This window comes from Lepidochelys olivacea (assembly GCF_965140295.1).
Source record: "Lepidochelys olivacea isolate rLepOli2 genome assembly, chromosome: 6".
Classification (NCBI taxonomy): Eukaryota; Metazoa; Chordata; order Testudines; family Cheloniidae; genus Lepidochelys; species Lepidochelys olivacea.
Window position 1 is genome coordinate 108,026,459 of NC_140416.1, and position 16,481 is coordinate 108,042,939.

The window sequence follows — 16,481 nt, forward strand, 5'->3', positions numbered from 1 at the left end:
ATGATACCTAGGTCGTTCAGAAATTTAATGCACGTTGGACCACAGATGAGCAGCTTCTTGCTGTGCAAGGTATGGAACTATAAACCTTTCCTACTTCAGCAGGTGATGTACAGTTGAACCCTACTGCACATCAAGCTGGGATTTCTCCTTCAGTGGCTAATGGAAAATCTTGACATTACTGTATATTGTTGCCAAAGAAAGAGGGGTTAATACTCCTTCCCTTTTATGACGCATGGCATGCAGTGTTCATTTGGGCAAACTGATCACTCACCTGCTTCTAGACAGTGACACTCTTAGTGCAGTCACTGCCAGGTTGCTTATACATGTAACTTACAGGTAGAGTTGGTGAGTTTAGCACTTCTGGTTTGGCTCATCCTACATGACTCCTTTTTTATATACAACTCTGTCTCTCTCTGTCTCCGCTCCCAACTCTTCTATCATCCGTCTCTTTCTCCCATTCCCAACTTTGTACCATCTTTCATGGTGGTGTAACCAGAGATGGGCCCAAACCTTGGGGAAATTCAGCATTGGATCCTTGCAGTGTGGCTCATGCCCATCTCTAGTTGCTGTCACTGCTTATATAATTCTTCTACTTCCATTTTCAGCAATCCGGAAGTATGGTAGAGATTTCCAGGCAATCTCTGATGTGATTGGAAATAAATCCGTGGTGCAAGTGAAACATTTTTTTGTAAGTTACCGGCGTCGTTTCAACATAGATGAAGTTCTACAGGAGTGGGAAGCAGAACATGGCAAAGAGGAGACAAATGGACCTAGTAACCAAAAGCCCGTAAAATCGCCTGACAATTCCACTAAAATGTCAGAAGAGGAAAATGAGGTAAATCTGTGACTAAAGCGTTTGGGACTGTAAAATGCTGGTTGCTTTTAGGTTCAAATACATAAATGAAGTCCAAACTGTTAACAGCCATTTTTCACAGCTTTCAACCAACTTATTTTCTTGTGTGTTTATATATACGAAATAAAGTATTTGAGCAAATTTCTCCTGTGTATGCAGTTCCCAGTGACAATATTGGGAATTCCAGGTGTAACTTAAGGTGATAAGAGACCTCCTGATTTGCAGGCTCTGGCAATATCTGTGACTGTCACTGGCTCTCACCCTCATTTATTTCTGTAGCTCAGTTGGATGCTTTAGCTGGACTTAAATTCCTCAACTCTTAGTCTAGGGTTTGGTTTTTTGGACTCGGGTGTAAATTTCTAAGACGGAAACCTTACGTGTGTGTGTGTGTGTATGTGTATGCCCAAAGGGCTATATAAATAACAAGGTGGGATTGTGAAAACAGCTTGTTTTGGGCTCAATCCCAGAGTTGCTCCATGAGCGAGACTCCTGGTGACTTCATGGGGTTTCTGAGTAGACGGGTGCAATGGGACTGTTCCATCTGTCTCTTTCTTGATAATATTTCTCCACAGACTGTGCCTTTAAAGATAACCCAGGCTCTTTACAGTTCTTAAATATGATATTTTATTTACAAGATTTAATATAAATGATAGTTGTGCAATAGGAAAACCAAAACATGAACTGGACTTTGGGCTGTCTTTGACCTAGTCCTAATTCATACTAGAGAACTTTATCCAGTAGTAAATTCTACCCTTCGGCTTGGTCTACACTTAAAACTTAAATTGACTTAGCTACACAGCTCAGATGTGTGAAACTCCACACTCTTGAGCACTGTTGCTATGCCAACCTAGCCCCTGCTGTAGACACAGTTAAGTCCGTGGAAGAATGTTTCCATCAATTAGCTACCATCACTTGGGGAGGTGGAGTTCCTTCAGCGATGGAAAAACCACTTCTGCTGTCGGGTGTCTATGCTATGGGGTTACGGCGGCATAGCCGTGGCACCATAGCTATGCCACTATAGTGCTTGTGGTGTAGACATGGCTTGAGATGCTTGTGCACGTGACCTATGGCAGAATTTGGCTCCTACTGAACTAAAGGTTTCTGTCACCATCCTTGCTTGTGGTGTTTCTCAGCTGTTCTTACCATGCTTGGTTAGCTCATGCAGCACGAGCCGTTAACTTTAGGTACACAATGAACACCACTTCATTGCTGCATGAGTCCTACTGATATTTCAGGCCACTCTTAAAGGTGTCCTTGAGTGCATTAATTAAAGTCCCTACATAAAAATATCCAGAGCTTGGCAAAGACCCTTTCTGTAGGAAGGTGAATAATTAAACACACACACACACACACACACAACTTCTGTTGTGCCTTTGTTCCAGCTCTATAATGTATTTCAAATATGTAGCCAGGAACAAGTTACCTGTTTGATGCCAGGTGTCTGTACCCATCATGGATAAGGAGCTACTGTGTATTAGTCAGTGTTACTGATTGTTGAAAACACCCCCCTCACCCTCCCCAATTCCTTAGGCCCTAAGGCTTAGGAGTTATCCTGGCCTCAGATTAACCCTTGTTCCTAAATTAACTTTTTAAAAGGTGGATTCTCCCTTCAGACTGGAAGGGAATGGGTGGATACAGAAGGAGGTATTTACAGTGTGTAGCAACAGCTAAAAGCTTGGGGTCCGTTCCAGGAGGCACAAGGGCTCTGGAAGGCCAGCTTGGAGTTGGTGGCTAGTACAGAGCAGGGTTGGATGGAGTGAGAGGAGGGGGGAGAGGCTAAGTGGCAGGAGAGTAGGGATGTGAAAGCCAAGTGGAGCAGCTGCTGAGGAGGTAGGAGGGTTGGGTGGAGTAGGATACATTACACTTTTCTCCATTGAGAAGGTGGGAGTATTGTGCAGAGGTAGCTTGGAGCAGAGAGAGGATGGGTTGGGTACATCAGTAGAGGCAGGAAGATGTGACTGGAAAGTGGATCCTGAGAGTAGCAGCAGGGCCCCTTTAAGCCAAGGGAGGAAGAGAGGAGGCAGAACTGAGAGGAACGACTGCCATAAAGAGTTGAATTATTATTTACTTGCAGCTCAGTAAAGTAGTGCCAAGGATCCAGGGTCAGGCATTCCTAGGCACTGCACAGGCCAGTGACCAGGAAGAACTTGGCAGTCTAGGTGACACAGGATGTGATAGGAGGTTACAATGGACAAACTGGCTGGAGGGGTGGCAGGGTAAGGTAACAAAATAAACAGTTGAATACCGGTCTTGGTTAATCAATGTCAGATGGGTTGTTGTGCTGATGAAGCCTTTTCTGTAGAAGAGGTTCTGGCATGCTACTCAAGTGGTGCTTCAGAACCAAGAGGTTTAAAACATGCCTGTCTCCTTTTGATTTAACATTTAATGCACAATGATGTGCCAGTACTAGTAACTGGCCACAAACCAAGAACAAATTAGTTAGGGTCATGCATCATATTTTCTAAAATAAAAGGCATGTGATAAAGGCATACATAAACCATGTGCCAACCTAAGATTCCACTCTCTTCCTGCTTGTTTGTTGGGTATGTCTTGCTGGAAGGAGGCAGAAGAGTTGACCTTATGGAGGGAGTTTTGAAAATAGACCAGTCCTTGCTTTTTGCCCTGCCTGCCAGTACAAGAGTGTGGGATGCAATGTTGTTGTTCCGTGTAATTAATGGCCCAAAATCTACCTGAACAATTGCTACTTCACGGAGCAGGTAGTCAACATATGCTGTTCGTTGCCTTCAGAGGAAACTAAATCCAGCCCTGGAGCTGAACTTCCAAAAGAGCCGGATCAGTTTGCCCATATTTTGTATAGTTTTATGAGCTAAGAGAGGTTAGTTCTGTATAGGGCAGGAAGGAGATTGTGCCCTCCCTCCTGTATAGCAGTGCACCATTGGGGCAGACCCAGTCCTGGGGTTCTCAGCACTTTGCCTCTGTGGCTCTGCTGGTCTGTTCTGCAGGATTAGTCTGATAGTGCATACAAGAATGCTAGCTGGCCTGGCACAGGACCCCATTGATCTCCTCCACTCTCTACTTCAGCCATACCCTCATCTGTGGCTTTTCTCTGCCCCTGCCCAGTAAGTGCACCCAAAACCCCTATCCAAGTTCTGGTTCTTCAACTGATTGTTCCTATGTGTAGTGCCCATCAGGTCGCACATGCTCCTAGGAGCAGAGATTTTTCCCTGGCTCTGTCAGTGTGGTCCACACATATGCCCCTGCTCGCCTCATGTTCTCACTAAGGGAATAGAGAGGGCTGGTGGACTACTATCATCTCAGTTCCTTCTTACTGCTCGTTGCCTAGGATGTGCAAGTGTCAAACAATGCATAGAAAGGGTGCCCTAGGTTAAGAGTCTCTCACTTCCCAACCATTGCCACCTTTGAAACTGGTGTTTTAATGGAAACTTTGACAGCCATGCATCAGCTGTTCCTGCAGATCTACACAAACACACTGTGGGGTGGGGGGTGGTTTTGTTTTGTTTGTTTCCTTTCCCCCTTCCTTTGGAGACCAACTTTCCCACTCCCTATTTACTGGGACAGAAATCATGACAGACTGAAGGTACTAGAAGTCATTTCCTTGAGTACACGATCCAGTTCTCTTCCCTCCCCTCCCCCATCCCCTTCTCTTTCAGGGATCCCTCGCAAGACCATTCTTCAGCAGGAGGCAGAGTTGCTCCTTCAACTGGGGGTGCTAGAACTAGTATCTCCCAACAGCATGGGGAAAGGAGTTCTACTTGAGGTACTGTCTCATCCCCAAGAAGACAGGGTGATGAAGACCCATTCTGGACACTAAGGAACTAAACAAGTTCGTCCATCACCTAAAGTTCAGAATGGTGTTATCAGACAATGTGGCAGCAGTCTCCTACGTCAACAAGCAGGGAGGAGCGTGCTCCTCCCAGCTTTGTGTGGAGGCCGTTGCCCTTTGGAACTGGTGCATTCCCAGGTGGATTATCTTGGCCACTGCACACCTGGCAGAGATCCACAATCTCTAGCGGATTCTCTGAGCGGACATTTCTCCACAGAACACAAGTGGAAGCTGCTGCGCTCCCCTGTCTGGGAGGGGTTTTCAGTGTGGGGTGTCGCATCCACAAATCTCTGCATCCCATGTGAACAAGGCCAAAGACTTGTGCTTCAGAGGGAGTTGTAGCACAGGCTGTCTAGGTGATGCAATAGTCAGGCCCCTGAGATCGACCCACACAAATTTCTCTCTTAACTCAGGTGTTGAAGACGATCAGACAAGACAAGGTGCAAGCCATCCTCCTAGCATTGGGTTGGGCCTGATAGTTCCGGTACCCTCCATGCTTTTCAGCTGTCCGTCCAGTCTCCTCTCTGTCTTCCCCTGATGTGTCAACTATTAAGCCAGGATGAAGGACAGACTTGCCACCCCAACCCAGCCATGTTTCACCTGAAGGCATGGTATTTGGTTGGATGTCACAGTTAGAAAAGGCCTGTTTGGCTGACATCCATGCTGTCCTGTGCAGCAGTGGATAGGATACTACCAGGAAAGGTTACAAAGCAAAATGGGAAAGATTGAAATTGTGATATAACAGACAAGGAACTACACCCTTACAGGCAGAGATTCCAGGCATACTGGACTAACTTTTGTCCAGGATTGCTGTTAGCTCTCCCAGGGTAAAACTGGCAGCCATTAATGCCCTTCATCCATTGGCAGACACCTACCCTTTATTTTTCCCACCCAGTCACCGCCAGCTTCCTGGAGGGTATGATTCAAGTCTTCACTCCAGAGGCTAGACTTGTACCAGCCTGGGACTTGGACCTTGTTTTATCAGCCCTTACTAAATTACCACTTGAGCCCCTGGGATCCAGCTCCTTGCTACCCCTTTCTATGAAGGTAGCATTTTTGGTCATGATGATGGCCAGAAGAGTCGGGAGCTAGGTGCTCTCATGGCTGACCACCTCCCTCCTCTGTTCCCACCCCACAGTTTTGCACTGGGACAAGGTATATATGGGACTACATCTGAAGTTCATCGCTAAGATGGTGTTGGACTTTCATATCAACCAAAGCACCCATCTACCTGTGTTTTACCCAAAACCTTATTCCAGCAGGGAAGAGGTGGTGTGACACTCCACTGGATGTGCATAGGGCTCTTACGCCTTATCCGCAAAGAATAAAATCTTTTCAAAAGTCTCCTAGACCTTTCCAGACTAGTGTACCCCTTTCAGGAGTCTGATTTGTCTTATGTACCCCAAGTTTCACCTCACTTAAAAACTACTTACTTACAAAATCAGACTTACAAATACAAGAGAGTCATAGCACACTATTACTGAAAATCTGCTTACTTTCTCGTTTTGTCTGTATGAAATTTTAGTTTGTATGGACTTCACTCATGCTTTTTATGTAACCTGTTGTAAAACTAGGCAAATATCTAGGTGAGCTGAGAACCACTGTCCTAGACTCTGTCATTCGCAGGGTGTGTGAAAGGAGAGGTCATTTCCTCCCAGACACTAAATGGATCTCAGGGAGCATCCTTCTCTGCTACAAGATGAACGTTTCCTCAAAGGTAGCATATCAGTGTGCACTCAACTAGAGCTCAGGCAGCATCGATAGCTTCCATTAGCGATGGCCCTTTTACTGACATCAGCTGACAGCAAGGTGGAGTTCTGTTCATGAACTCCACTTCTAGGCATTATGCACTGGTGTAAGCAACTGCTTCTCTAGGTTAGGGGAGTTCTGCGGTCTATTGTGTCATAAGGTTCCAGGCACCCATCTTCTTTAAAGAGATGTAGCTTGTGAAGCACCTGAAGTGCACTACACACAGTGACAGTCACTCACAGAAGGATGGGTTGCTCGCCTTGTGGTAACCTGAGTTCTTAAAGGTGTGTTTATGTGGCCCTGTGTGAAGTGGGGAGGATAGTGCTCTTTGTCACTGCCTGGTTTTCCCTTACTGTGAACTGCCAGTAGAGAAGAAACAAAATGGCAGGGGGTCTGGCAGCCCCCTTTGTTCTCTTGGTGCAGAGCACAAGGAGAGCAGGGGCACATACACGGACCAGACAGACTTTGCTAAGGAAAAAATTCTTGTCTGAGGCATATGGAGCATGTGTGCAACACATCTAAGGTGACAGGTTTCAGGGTAGCAACTGTGTTAGTCTGTATCTGCAAAAAGAAAAGGAGGACTTGTGGCACCTTAGTCTCCAAGGTGCCACAAGTTCTACATCTAAGATGAGTAACCCATCCTTCCTTGGTTTTCCCTGGAATTGTTTTTTCATGGCAAACAGTCACCTTTACGCTTCCTGTGAAATCACTGACGATAAAGTAGCCTTAGTGCTGAGTTTAGCTTTATTTATTTACAGTCAATAAGTCCTGTTTCATCTCAGAGCAAAGGACGCTGCTTGCTGTATATCAGAGTTGTCTGTCTGTCTTTGCTTTCAGTATCTTACACTTCGAGCAAAGTTTGGAAGAGTGTGTGTACAGTTAAACAAATGTCTCTTCTTTTTCCCTCTAGGCTACTTCTGTTCTTGATGTCAGATATGCATCTGCTTCATGAGAAGCTCGTGTAGCCTAGAACAATTTGTGTTTGACTACTGTGTTTTCCAGGATATCAGGTATTAGCAAACCTCAGACAGCCATCTGCATCAGATCTATGTGGACAAGCAGCTATTACCAAAAAAAGGCAATCGCTTCCAGTCCTGTGCTACATCTGCCTTAATTTTTCCTCACTCCTCCATACTGCCTCGACTTTCTTTCAAAAGGTCCCAGATAGCGCTCCATTTCATCAATATCCTGCTTAAGCACAGGGACTTCTAGAACCAGTTACACCTGTGGGTAAAATCTGGCAAGTCTGCACAGCAAGGAACTCCGGTGTTAGCAGCCCCACACTAACGCTACACAGTAGGAGCTCTTATAATACTTGGTCCTCTCCATAGGGTATAAGTACGTATTGCTGCATGGCCTTGTGATCTCTGCTTCCTGTATAAAGTAATTATTATTCTTACAATGACACTATTATTAGTGAGCTTTCTATAAAGGAGAGGCTTATGCACATGCCAATGGCATCATACTTACACTGCAATTACAGGGCATGTTTAGCAAGCGTTCTTAAATAATGCAAAGTGATGTGAAAGGTTATTCTTAAGGTTGGGGTCTGTCTACAGTTGTAACTCATTACACTTCTGGTTTGTGCAATGCTTTCTTTCCGCTGTATTTGTACGTGTTCTTGCTTCGTAGAAAGCTCACTAACTGGTTGAGCGTTTTATTCCTGGATATTTTTAATGGCTTTTATTTAGTGTAAAAGGGAATACATAACCTGAAATCTGTCAGATACAATATATAAACCATGGCATTCGGCATTCACATTGTAACTTTTTGAGTGCCACACAACTTCCTTTTTCCTGACTCTCCGTGGGATTAAGTCAAAACAACTTTAGCTGGTGCTTCTCACTTTTTTTCCCACCCTTAAATTAGGCTACTATACAGTCACTTTATTCCAGTGTCGTCGTTGTCATCCTCTTGAGAGCACTGAGGTTGCCAAAGCCACCAAATTGCTCATCTCAGTGGAAGTGTTGACGTGAAAGTGCAACCCTAAAATGTAGATTTTAGTCTTGGAGGAGACCTTGTGTGGAGGAGGACAAGGACCATCTCGTTGCCCTCACTCAGTTCTGTATTGTTCCCACTTTGTCACTCTGATCCCCTTTCTCAATCCTGTACAGGACCTGGAAGTGATCTGATTGATCTAGTGCAATGCTTCTGAACAACCGGTCCATGGACTGGTGCCAGACCGTGGCAGCCTCCTTGCCGGTCCCTGAGATTTCTCTGACACAGTTTAGGAAGGTAGCAAGCTGGTACCTGGTATCAAAAAGGTTGAGAAACAACCGATCTAGTGCGCCAAGAATAATGCCCTGGGAAGATGCAACTGGTTTCCCTGTATCATTGCAAGTTTGACCCAGTTTGGTTTTAGAAGCAATTTCAATCCCTCTAAAGCAGAAGTTCCCAAGCTATGGTACGTGTACCACTATTGGTATATCCGCTTGATGTTCCATCCGTTCACTTAAGGTTTGGTTTGGTTTGGTTTGGTTTTGTTTTGTTTAAGATGATGATATGTGAACCAGTGAAGTTCCGAAGCTGCTGCTCTAAAGCACGCATCACTTTTGTTTTCAGAACCAATATATGCAATTAAAAGGGGAAGAGGCTCACCCCAAAATTTTCCTTAGCTCCCCTGTAGCCACCCCTCCCAGTGCAAAGATGAAACCTTATACAGGTACTTCTGTTGCTGGTAGCAGCCCTGCCTTCAGAGCTGGGCTCCCAGCTAGCAGCCACTGTTCTCTAGCCACCCAGCTCTGAGGGCAGCACCGCTGCCAGCAACAGCACAGAAATAAGCCTAGGCAGGGATTTGGGGTGCCTGAGCGCAGCCTTGGCCTGTGTTCCCGCCTGCTGGGGTGAGCTGCCCAGGGCAGGTGGTGGATCCAGGACTCCCCGTGGCCTGGGCTGGCCCGTTCCAGCCCGGGCTCCTGGGGCCCCTCGCACTCACTGCTCCCCAAGGGCTCTGTTGGCCCTAGAGCTGAGTCCCCCTGCCTTACAGGCTATGAGCAATCAAAGGGCAGTGGGGAGCTGAGGAGGAGCTGCAGCCCTGGGGCCTTGAGCAGCAGCAAGAGATGCGGGAGAGCTGTGGCCACCCACACCGTGACACCAGCCAGCGCAGCAGCTGCCCTGCGTTGCCCAGCTCAGGCTTCCAGCTTGGCCAGGGCGTGGGGCTTTGTGGGGAAGAGGTGGGGCCAGCATTTAACTGAGGAGGAGCAGGGAGTGGGGCCATAGAGAAGGGTGGGGTCTTGTGGTGAGGGGGGCATAGCCCCCCAATTTTCTGTCTACCCCACCTCAGTGCTCTCCCCCAGCCCCCCGAGAAGAGGTTGGTGCGGTGTGAGCAGCCACATTGCAAAGCCATACCTGAGTTACTGTGGCCTAGCTGATGCTGTACTCCCCCACGGGTCACTAGGGCTTCTGGGGGCATATCCCACAACTACTTGCACTGCAGTAAGCTGAGCTGCTCTGATTCTTTCCCACTGAATTGTGGGAGAACTTGTCTATCCTCCTGGGCACCAAGGAGAATGGTGGGAAGGCACTGGAGGACTATCAGCATGTGACTGGTTAGCCTCTATCCTAGGGTGGGCAAACTTTTTGGCCTGAGGGCCACATCGGGTTTGAGAAATTGTATGGAGGGCCTGTTAGGGGAGGCTGTGCCCCTGCCCCATCTGCCCCCCCCCCTTGCTTCTTGCCCCCCGATGGCCCTCCCCCCCCAGACTCCTGCCCCATCCAGCCCCCCTCTCCCTCTGCTCCCTGTCCCCTGATCGCCGCTGGAACCCCTGACCCTCACTGCCCTATCCAACCCCCCTCCTTCCTGACTGCCCACCCGGGACCCCTGACCACCACCCCAAACTCCCTTGCCCTCTATCCAACCTCCCTGTCCCCTTACCACACAGCACAGAGCACCGGAGGCTGGCAGCGCTACAGCCATGCCGCCCAGAGTGTGGCGCCGGTGTAGTGTAGTAAATTGCTCTCCGTAACCGCTACCAGTAGCACATTCCTACACGGAGCAGTTTAATACACTGCACCGGCAGCATGGCTCGCTGAGGCTGCGGGGGAGGGGCCGGGGGCAACCCTCCCGGGCCGGGAGCTCAGGAGCCGGGCAGGAGGGTCCCGCGGGCCGTAGTTTGCCCACCTCTACTGTATCCTAGTTGCAGAGTCCTAGCAACACCCAGACGTGAGTGCAGCACCAGCGAGGACAGGGCACTTGGGAATAGCTTTGTGGTGTGGCTGCTCACTCTCGGGTCAAGCTAACTTGGGTGCTGATCATCTAAGTTACCAGGTGAAAGTTGCACCTGTGCTCTAACCCTTAGCCAGACCAGCTTGTCTGGGATTAAAGCATCACTAAATTCAGATGAGAGTTTTGTTTGTGGGTGACAGTGGGGTTGGGGACAATACAAAAGCCCAAGTTACTCTGCAGTGGAGAGTATATCCTGGATGAGTATACAGAAAGCCTGGAACCAAAGCTCTGACAGGTGTGAACTGCCTCATTCCTCTCAGCGAGTGTTAACTCAGCTGCCCAATAATTAATTTTGTTTCTTATTGAGGCCTCGTGTAAACCAAGTTATACCAGTTTAAATCAGTTTAAAAATCACACCTTTATTTAAACTGGTGCAAAAGGCGGTGTGAGCACTCCCTGATTTCTGTTCAAATCGGTTCATCTTAAATCAATTAGAAATAGGTTTAAACTAAACAAAAATAAGAGCTTTCTGCACTGGTATAATTAAACAGGTTTAAAAAAAAACAAACTAAAATTAAACCAATGCAACTCCCTTACGTAGACAAGGCCTAAGAAAGAGGATGGGTGAGAAGATTTCTTGGTTTTGGTGCATTTGGAAGAGTGCCACCACTTTTGATTTTTGTGGGGTGAGGGGAGGGAAGGCATCAAGGAGATCCAGGGGAGTGCATGGTTGCATTTTGAACATCTGTGCAATCTACTGTGAGAAGCTTGATTTTTGGCAGCTCATGTAAGCTGAGCTTTTCCTGTGACTAGAGGTCTGAAGAGTGCTGCCATCTCCCCTCCCAGTTTGACCCCTTTGACTCCTTAAAGTGACACCACTTTTTGACAGCACAGTGGTGATATTTTATGCAGACTTGTAGCTCTGTCATTGGACCTGCAAAAGTTAGGAATAATGGGAAGTCCCCTTCTTGTAAAACTTGGAAAATAGCTGATAGCCATTGTGAATTACAACTGCAAATTTGCAAACTGTGCCATGCATTCAGCCACAGTCTATTGTGTAAAGGATCCAGGCACTCAGGCCTAGCCTACACTAGAAAGGGTTTCCATATAGCTATACCAGCAAATCCTCCTAGTGTAGACTCAGCTTATACTGGCAAAAGCACATTTTTACTGGTTTAGCTTCATACCAAACAAAATAAACTATTCTGGCAAAAGCACTTTTATACCGTGATAACTGTGTCATCACTGGGCCATGTGCCTATATAAAAATGTCATTTAAAAAAAATCATGCCCCTAACCGATGTTATACCAACAAACGTTTGTCGTGTAGACCTTGCCCAAGTGTCTCCTGTAGAGTTGGTCTTGCGCGATCACCTCCCACTTCCCACCAAGTCTGGCAAACTTATGATCAGAAAAGTTTTGTTTTTGGCTTTCTCCCCAATGGAAAATAGCATGTATAATTCATTTGATATCAGGAAGAAAAAAGTTGTCTAATTCTTTTTTTGGAGGACTGCTATCTTATTGTCGTCTTATACTTACAATATAGCCCTGTATTTTTAACTTTGTTTCATTATTCTCTTACCTATTATGTTTTTAAATGCAAGAAATCATTTTAGCTCTGAAAGTTTAAATGGTTTGGTCTTGTTTTATATGAAGACCTTTTTTTTTTTTTTTTAATGGATCAAGCATTAGATTCATCAACTGGTTGCATTCTGATTAGAAGGGTCCACAAAGATTACTGCATAAGATGTAATATTCACTTAAATTTTGTTTTCTTAAACTATCAATGTGAATGTTATAATTATATATATTTTGTGGAATATGGGAATTTACTTCTCCTAAGTATAAGTTATTGTGCAAAAATATGGTATCGTTAAAGCAAATGATAGTTTAACTTTTAGTTTTAGAAATCTTAAAGATATAAGTGTATTACATATGCATAAACAAATTACATTTGTTCTATTTAATTTTTATGTAGCTGTGTAAAGTGCTAGGTAACTTTTTTCACTTACCCATTAAAACACCTTGTTACTTGAATATTGTGTTTAACTGGTCTGAAACACAGTGATCAATTTTTGTAATATAATCTTTATAACCAAGGGAAAAAATACATGCCTCAGTTGTGCTTAACAGTATAGCAAAAATGTACAAACAGACGCTTAAGTCCATAGTAGCCATAACCGGTAATGCATCCACAACATTTGTGTCTTGATATATTTAATACCAGTGGGGATAACAACTGATTCTTAATGTTTTTTTTACAAGTTTGCAACCAGGAAGACCCCTGGATTCTGAATAAAAAGCATCATTTTTTAAAAAGCTAATACAAGAATGAAACTTTTTTTCTTAAAGTGATGTCCTGACAAACGTTTTTCTTTCCAGGACAAACACATCTGAAACATTGCTTACTAAAATATGCTCATTGTCACTTTAAATTTAAACTTGACCCATTTTAGTTTTTGCCTCCTCCCCCCAAAATTTCCAATATACTGTTGGTATTCATGCACACCAAATATGAGCCAAACTGTGCATTACGCTAACTTGAACACTGGATTTGTGAGCTTAAGGACTTCGAAAAACTCCAGATCAATGAACTGCAAAAATGTCACAAGATGTGGCTTTTCTGATATATATTTAAGTCTGTATAGAACATCTCATAGCCCATTCAAAATTGAGTGGCCTAATAGTCACTTTTTAAAAAAAAAATGCATTTTTATTAGCTCCAGCTTGCCTTTAGCAAGTCAAAATCTAGTGATCGTTTGCAATGCCCTGAAGCAAATACACTTTCTGCCACTCCCTGAATTAATGCAGCTTTTTCTGTGGATAGTAAAGCACAATTGCAGTGAAAGTTACCATTCAGAAGATGGAAGGTCAGTATAGTCTATGCATGTTGTATAATAATGAGTGTTTACATTCATATTCTCCTAAAAATTAAATTTATACTGGAGTGTATAGTATTCCATTATGTAGATTTTATCAATTTTGTTAACTGCTTATAGATTACTTAAAAGAATTTTTTCAAAATTTAAAAGATGTATAAGGTTAAGTTTGCAAATATAATGGAAATGCTGTATAGCTTTGGAAGTGATCAAATACTCGTTGGGGTTTTGAAGAAAGTATGTTGTAATAATGCTGTTGTAAGTAATATTTTAATGTCTTTTTTGCCTGTTTTCTATTATTCAGCACACTTACTGTGATGAATGTTCATAGCATTATAAAATTGCTTAACCACTGAAAAGCAACATTTGTTTTTGAATTATCATTTTACTGTAAGAGGAATTATAATGGGGTTTGAAAATTCATTTGTGAAATTCTACACAATTCATTTTTCTATGATTTCCAATGTTTGCTGACATCAAATAAAATTTTTCAAGCCATTGATGTAATAAAATATGGAGTAACAGATGTTATTGCTACAAAATGGCAACCTGGAATGTGTAGGGGTGGGTGCTCAAAGACCGCACTTGCCAACACCTGTAGCCTGGTTGGATAGTCACAATTCTACGATTACACTTATATAATATGCATGCACAGGCCTATTTTGTGACAATGGAGCACAATTCAACTCCCCGTCAGCTCAATGGGAGTCTTTCCATGGATTTTAATGGGAGCTGAATTGGGCCCTTAGCGCTCCAAATCCACATAAGGGGATGAGAAATGAGGAGGTGCATTGCACCAGTTACAGTGACTGGAGATGGTTGGCGTGCAGGGGAGACAGACTTCTGGCAGCAGTCCTGGGGAGGCTGCACCTCCATTTTTTTTTTTTTTGGAGGTATAGCGTGTTCCTTCTCTTCCCTCTTGATCATGCTCCTGCTACTTACCTCCACACAACCCTTGCATGTGTGTTGCCATTGATCATCTGGCAATGCTAACCCTTGCCACAACTGGCATTCAAGAAGCACACGAGTCAATAATCTGGCTGTCCCTTGGGGGAGCCCCAAACATTCACCTGAGGCAGCCAAAATCTGGCCCATGGTGGGACATTCCCCAGGGTATTCAGCATTTAACTGGCTGTTTGGAAGATGCAACATGTTCCAAATGTTCTGTGACCTGTACAGACAAAGGACAAGCATGTTGGACGTGCATTTTAGCAAGATAACGTTTTCTTACACAATTGTGAACAAAAATAAAAACCAATTTCAGTGTGAAAATACATATAGTTAGTTATTTAACCTTTGTCACTGAAAGCCAATAGTAACGACTGCACTAACTCGTCACTGCTGTCTGAGTCGCTATAAATAGCGGTTGAAGAAGAATCTTTGGACTGATTGCAGAGAGAGGCAATTATTTCCCAATTCTGGGGGGGAAAAAGAACCATGCAAAGGAGGGGGATTCACAGTGGAAACAGAGCAAAACACTAATAAACTGGAGAAACCACGCACCGTATATTACAGGGCAATTAGAGCTTTATTTCCTACAGTTCTGTGTATCTGTATGGGACAAATGACCGGGAACTTGTTGGCTGGCTGCATACATTAAACCCAGCATAATTAATGATAAAAAGCAAAATGCTGTGTTTGCTTCCTGTGCATGTCTGCAGGGGGGAAATTAGTTTTACCCCTTTTCCTGCTTTACAATGTCTAAAGAGAGCCTGCTAATGTTCAGTTATATAAATGGACAGTGTTTTAAAAGGAGCCTAAATGTTATCTTACTGATTTTTAAAATCTGCCTGATCTCGAAGATGGTGGGAAATATACTTCATGTGTTCAAAGGTAAAAGAAATGGGGAATTAATAGAAGCAAAACTTGGCTTTTGGTGAGTAAAGTCAATGTCAACATTTTTACACAGTACTTTGAGCATATAAAATGCAAAGAAAAGCTGCATAGTGCGTTGGATAGGGTACTATACTAGGGCTAAGGACTCCAGCTTCTTTCTCCTGCTCTGCCCCTGACTTATGAATGATCACAGAGCAGTCACTTACCTTGGTGCCGTAGTTTCTCCACATGCAGAGCGGTGGAGGTAATGCTTACCTGCTGTTTGTAAAACACAGAGACTTATAGAGGAAAAGTGCTGTATGTGTGTGACATATTTGCATATTGCCAGTATAAAATGCATCGCATGTACTTTATTAATAAAGAGAAGCAGATTGGTCTTCCTGTCTGGAAGTGGATTTAGTGTTCCAAACTGCCTATTTCCCTACATACGGTAGAACCTCAGAGTTATGAACCCACCGGTCAAACACACCCCTCATTTGGAATCAGAAGTACACCGTCAAGCAGCAGCAGAGACCAAAAAGCAAAGCAAATACTGTATAGTGCCGTGTTTAAATGTAAACTACTAAAAAGATAAAGGGAAAGTTTTAAAAAAAAATTGACAAGGTAAGGAAACCGTTTCTGTGCTTGTTTCATTTAAATTAAGATGGTTAAAACCAGCATTTTTTCTGTATAGTAAAGTTTCAGAGCTGTATTAAGTCAATGTTCAGTTGTAAACTTTTGAAAGAACAACCATAACGTTTTGTTCAGAGTTCTGAACATTTCAGAGTTCCGAACCGCTTCCATTCCCGAGGTGTTGGTAACTCGGAGGTTCTACTGTAGTTTTTATTTATCTAGTCTCACTAAGACTTGAGCATTGTCGACATACAAACTAGTGTTGGCTTAGCTAACTTGGTTTGAATAGCTTATCTAATCTTGAAGCTGGTGCAAGTTTGCATGTATGCAAAAGGTCAGTTTAAAAAACCACGCACATACATCCCCCTGGCAGACGTGGAAAGGACTGAATGGAAGCTGGAGAATGAAACTGAAGTGAAAAATGTTGCAGCACTGAGAGTGTTAGAATCACTTTGCAGGATTTCATGTAGGAGATGGAGTAGAGACTGGAAATACTGAATCCATTAGTGTTTTCTAGCTTGCTGTTGAGGCCTTATCAACCTCACTACCCAGATGTTAACTTATTGTCAAAACAATACAGCTTTA

General features: G+C 44.1%; 1 protein-coding gene across 2 annotated transcripts in view; it reads left to right on the forward strand.

The window, feature by feature from the left end:
- Positions 1–10,078, forward strand: part of RCOR1 (REST corepressor 1) — a 122,816-nt gene extending 112,738 nt beyond the window's left edge. For both annotated transcript variants that reach the window (XM_084630312.1, XM_084630313.1), the window contains exons 10-12: positions 12–69; positions 606–835; positions 7,318–10,078. In XM_084630312.1, the coding sequence (XP_084486438.1) occupies positions 12–69; positions 606–835; positions 7,318–7,359 (330 nt within the window). In that variant the 3' untranslated portion in view covers positions 7,360–10,078. The remainder of the gene's footprint in view (positions 1–11; positions 70–605; positions 836–7,317) is intronic.
- Positions 10,079–16,481: the final 6,403 nt, after the last annotated feature.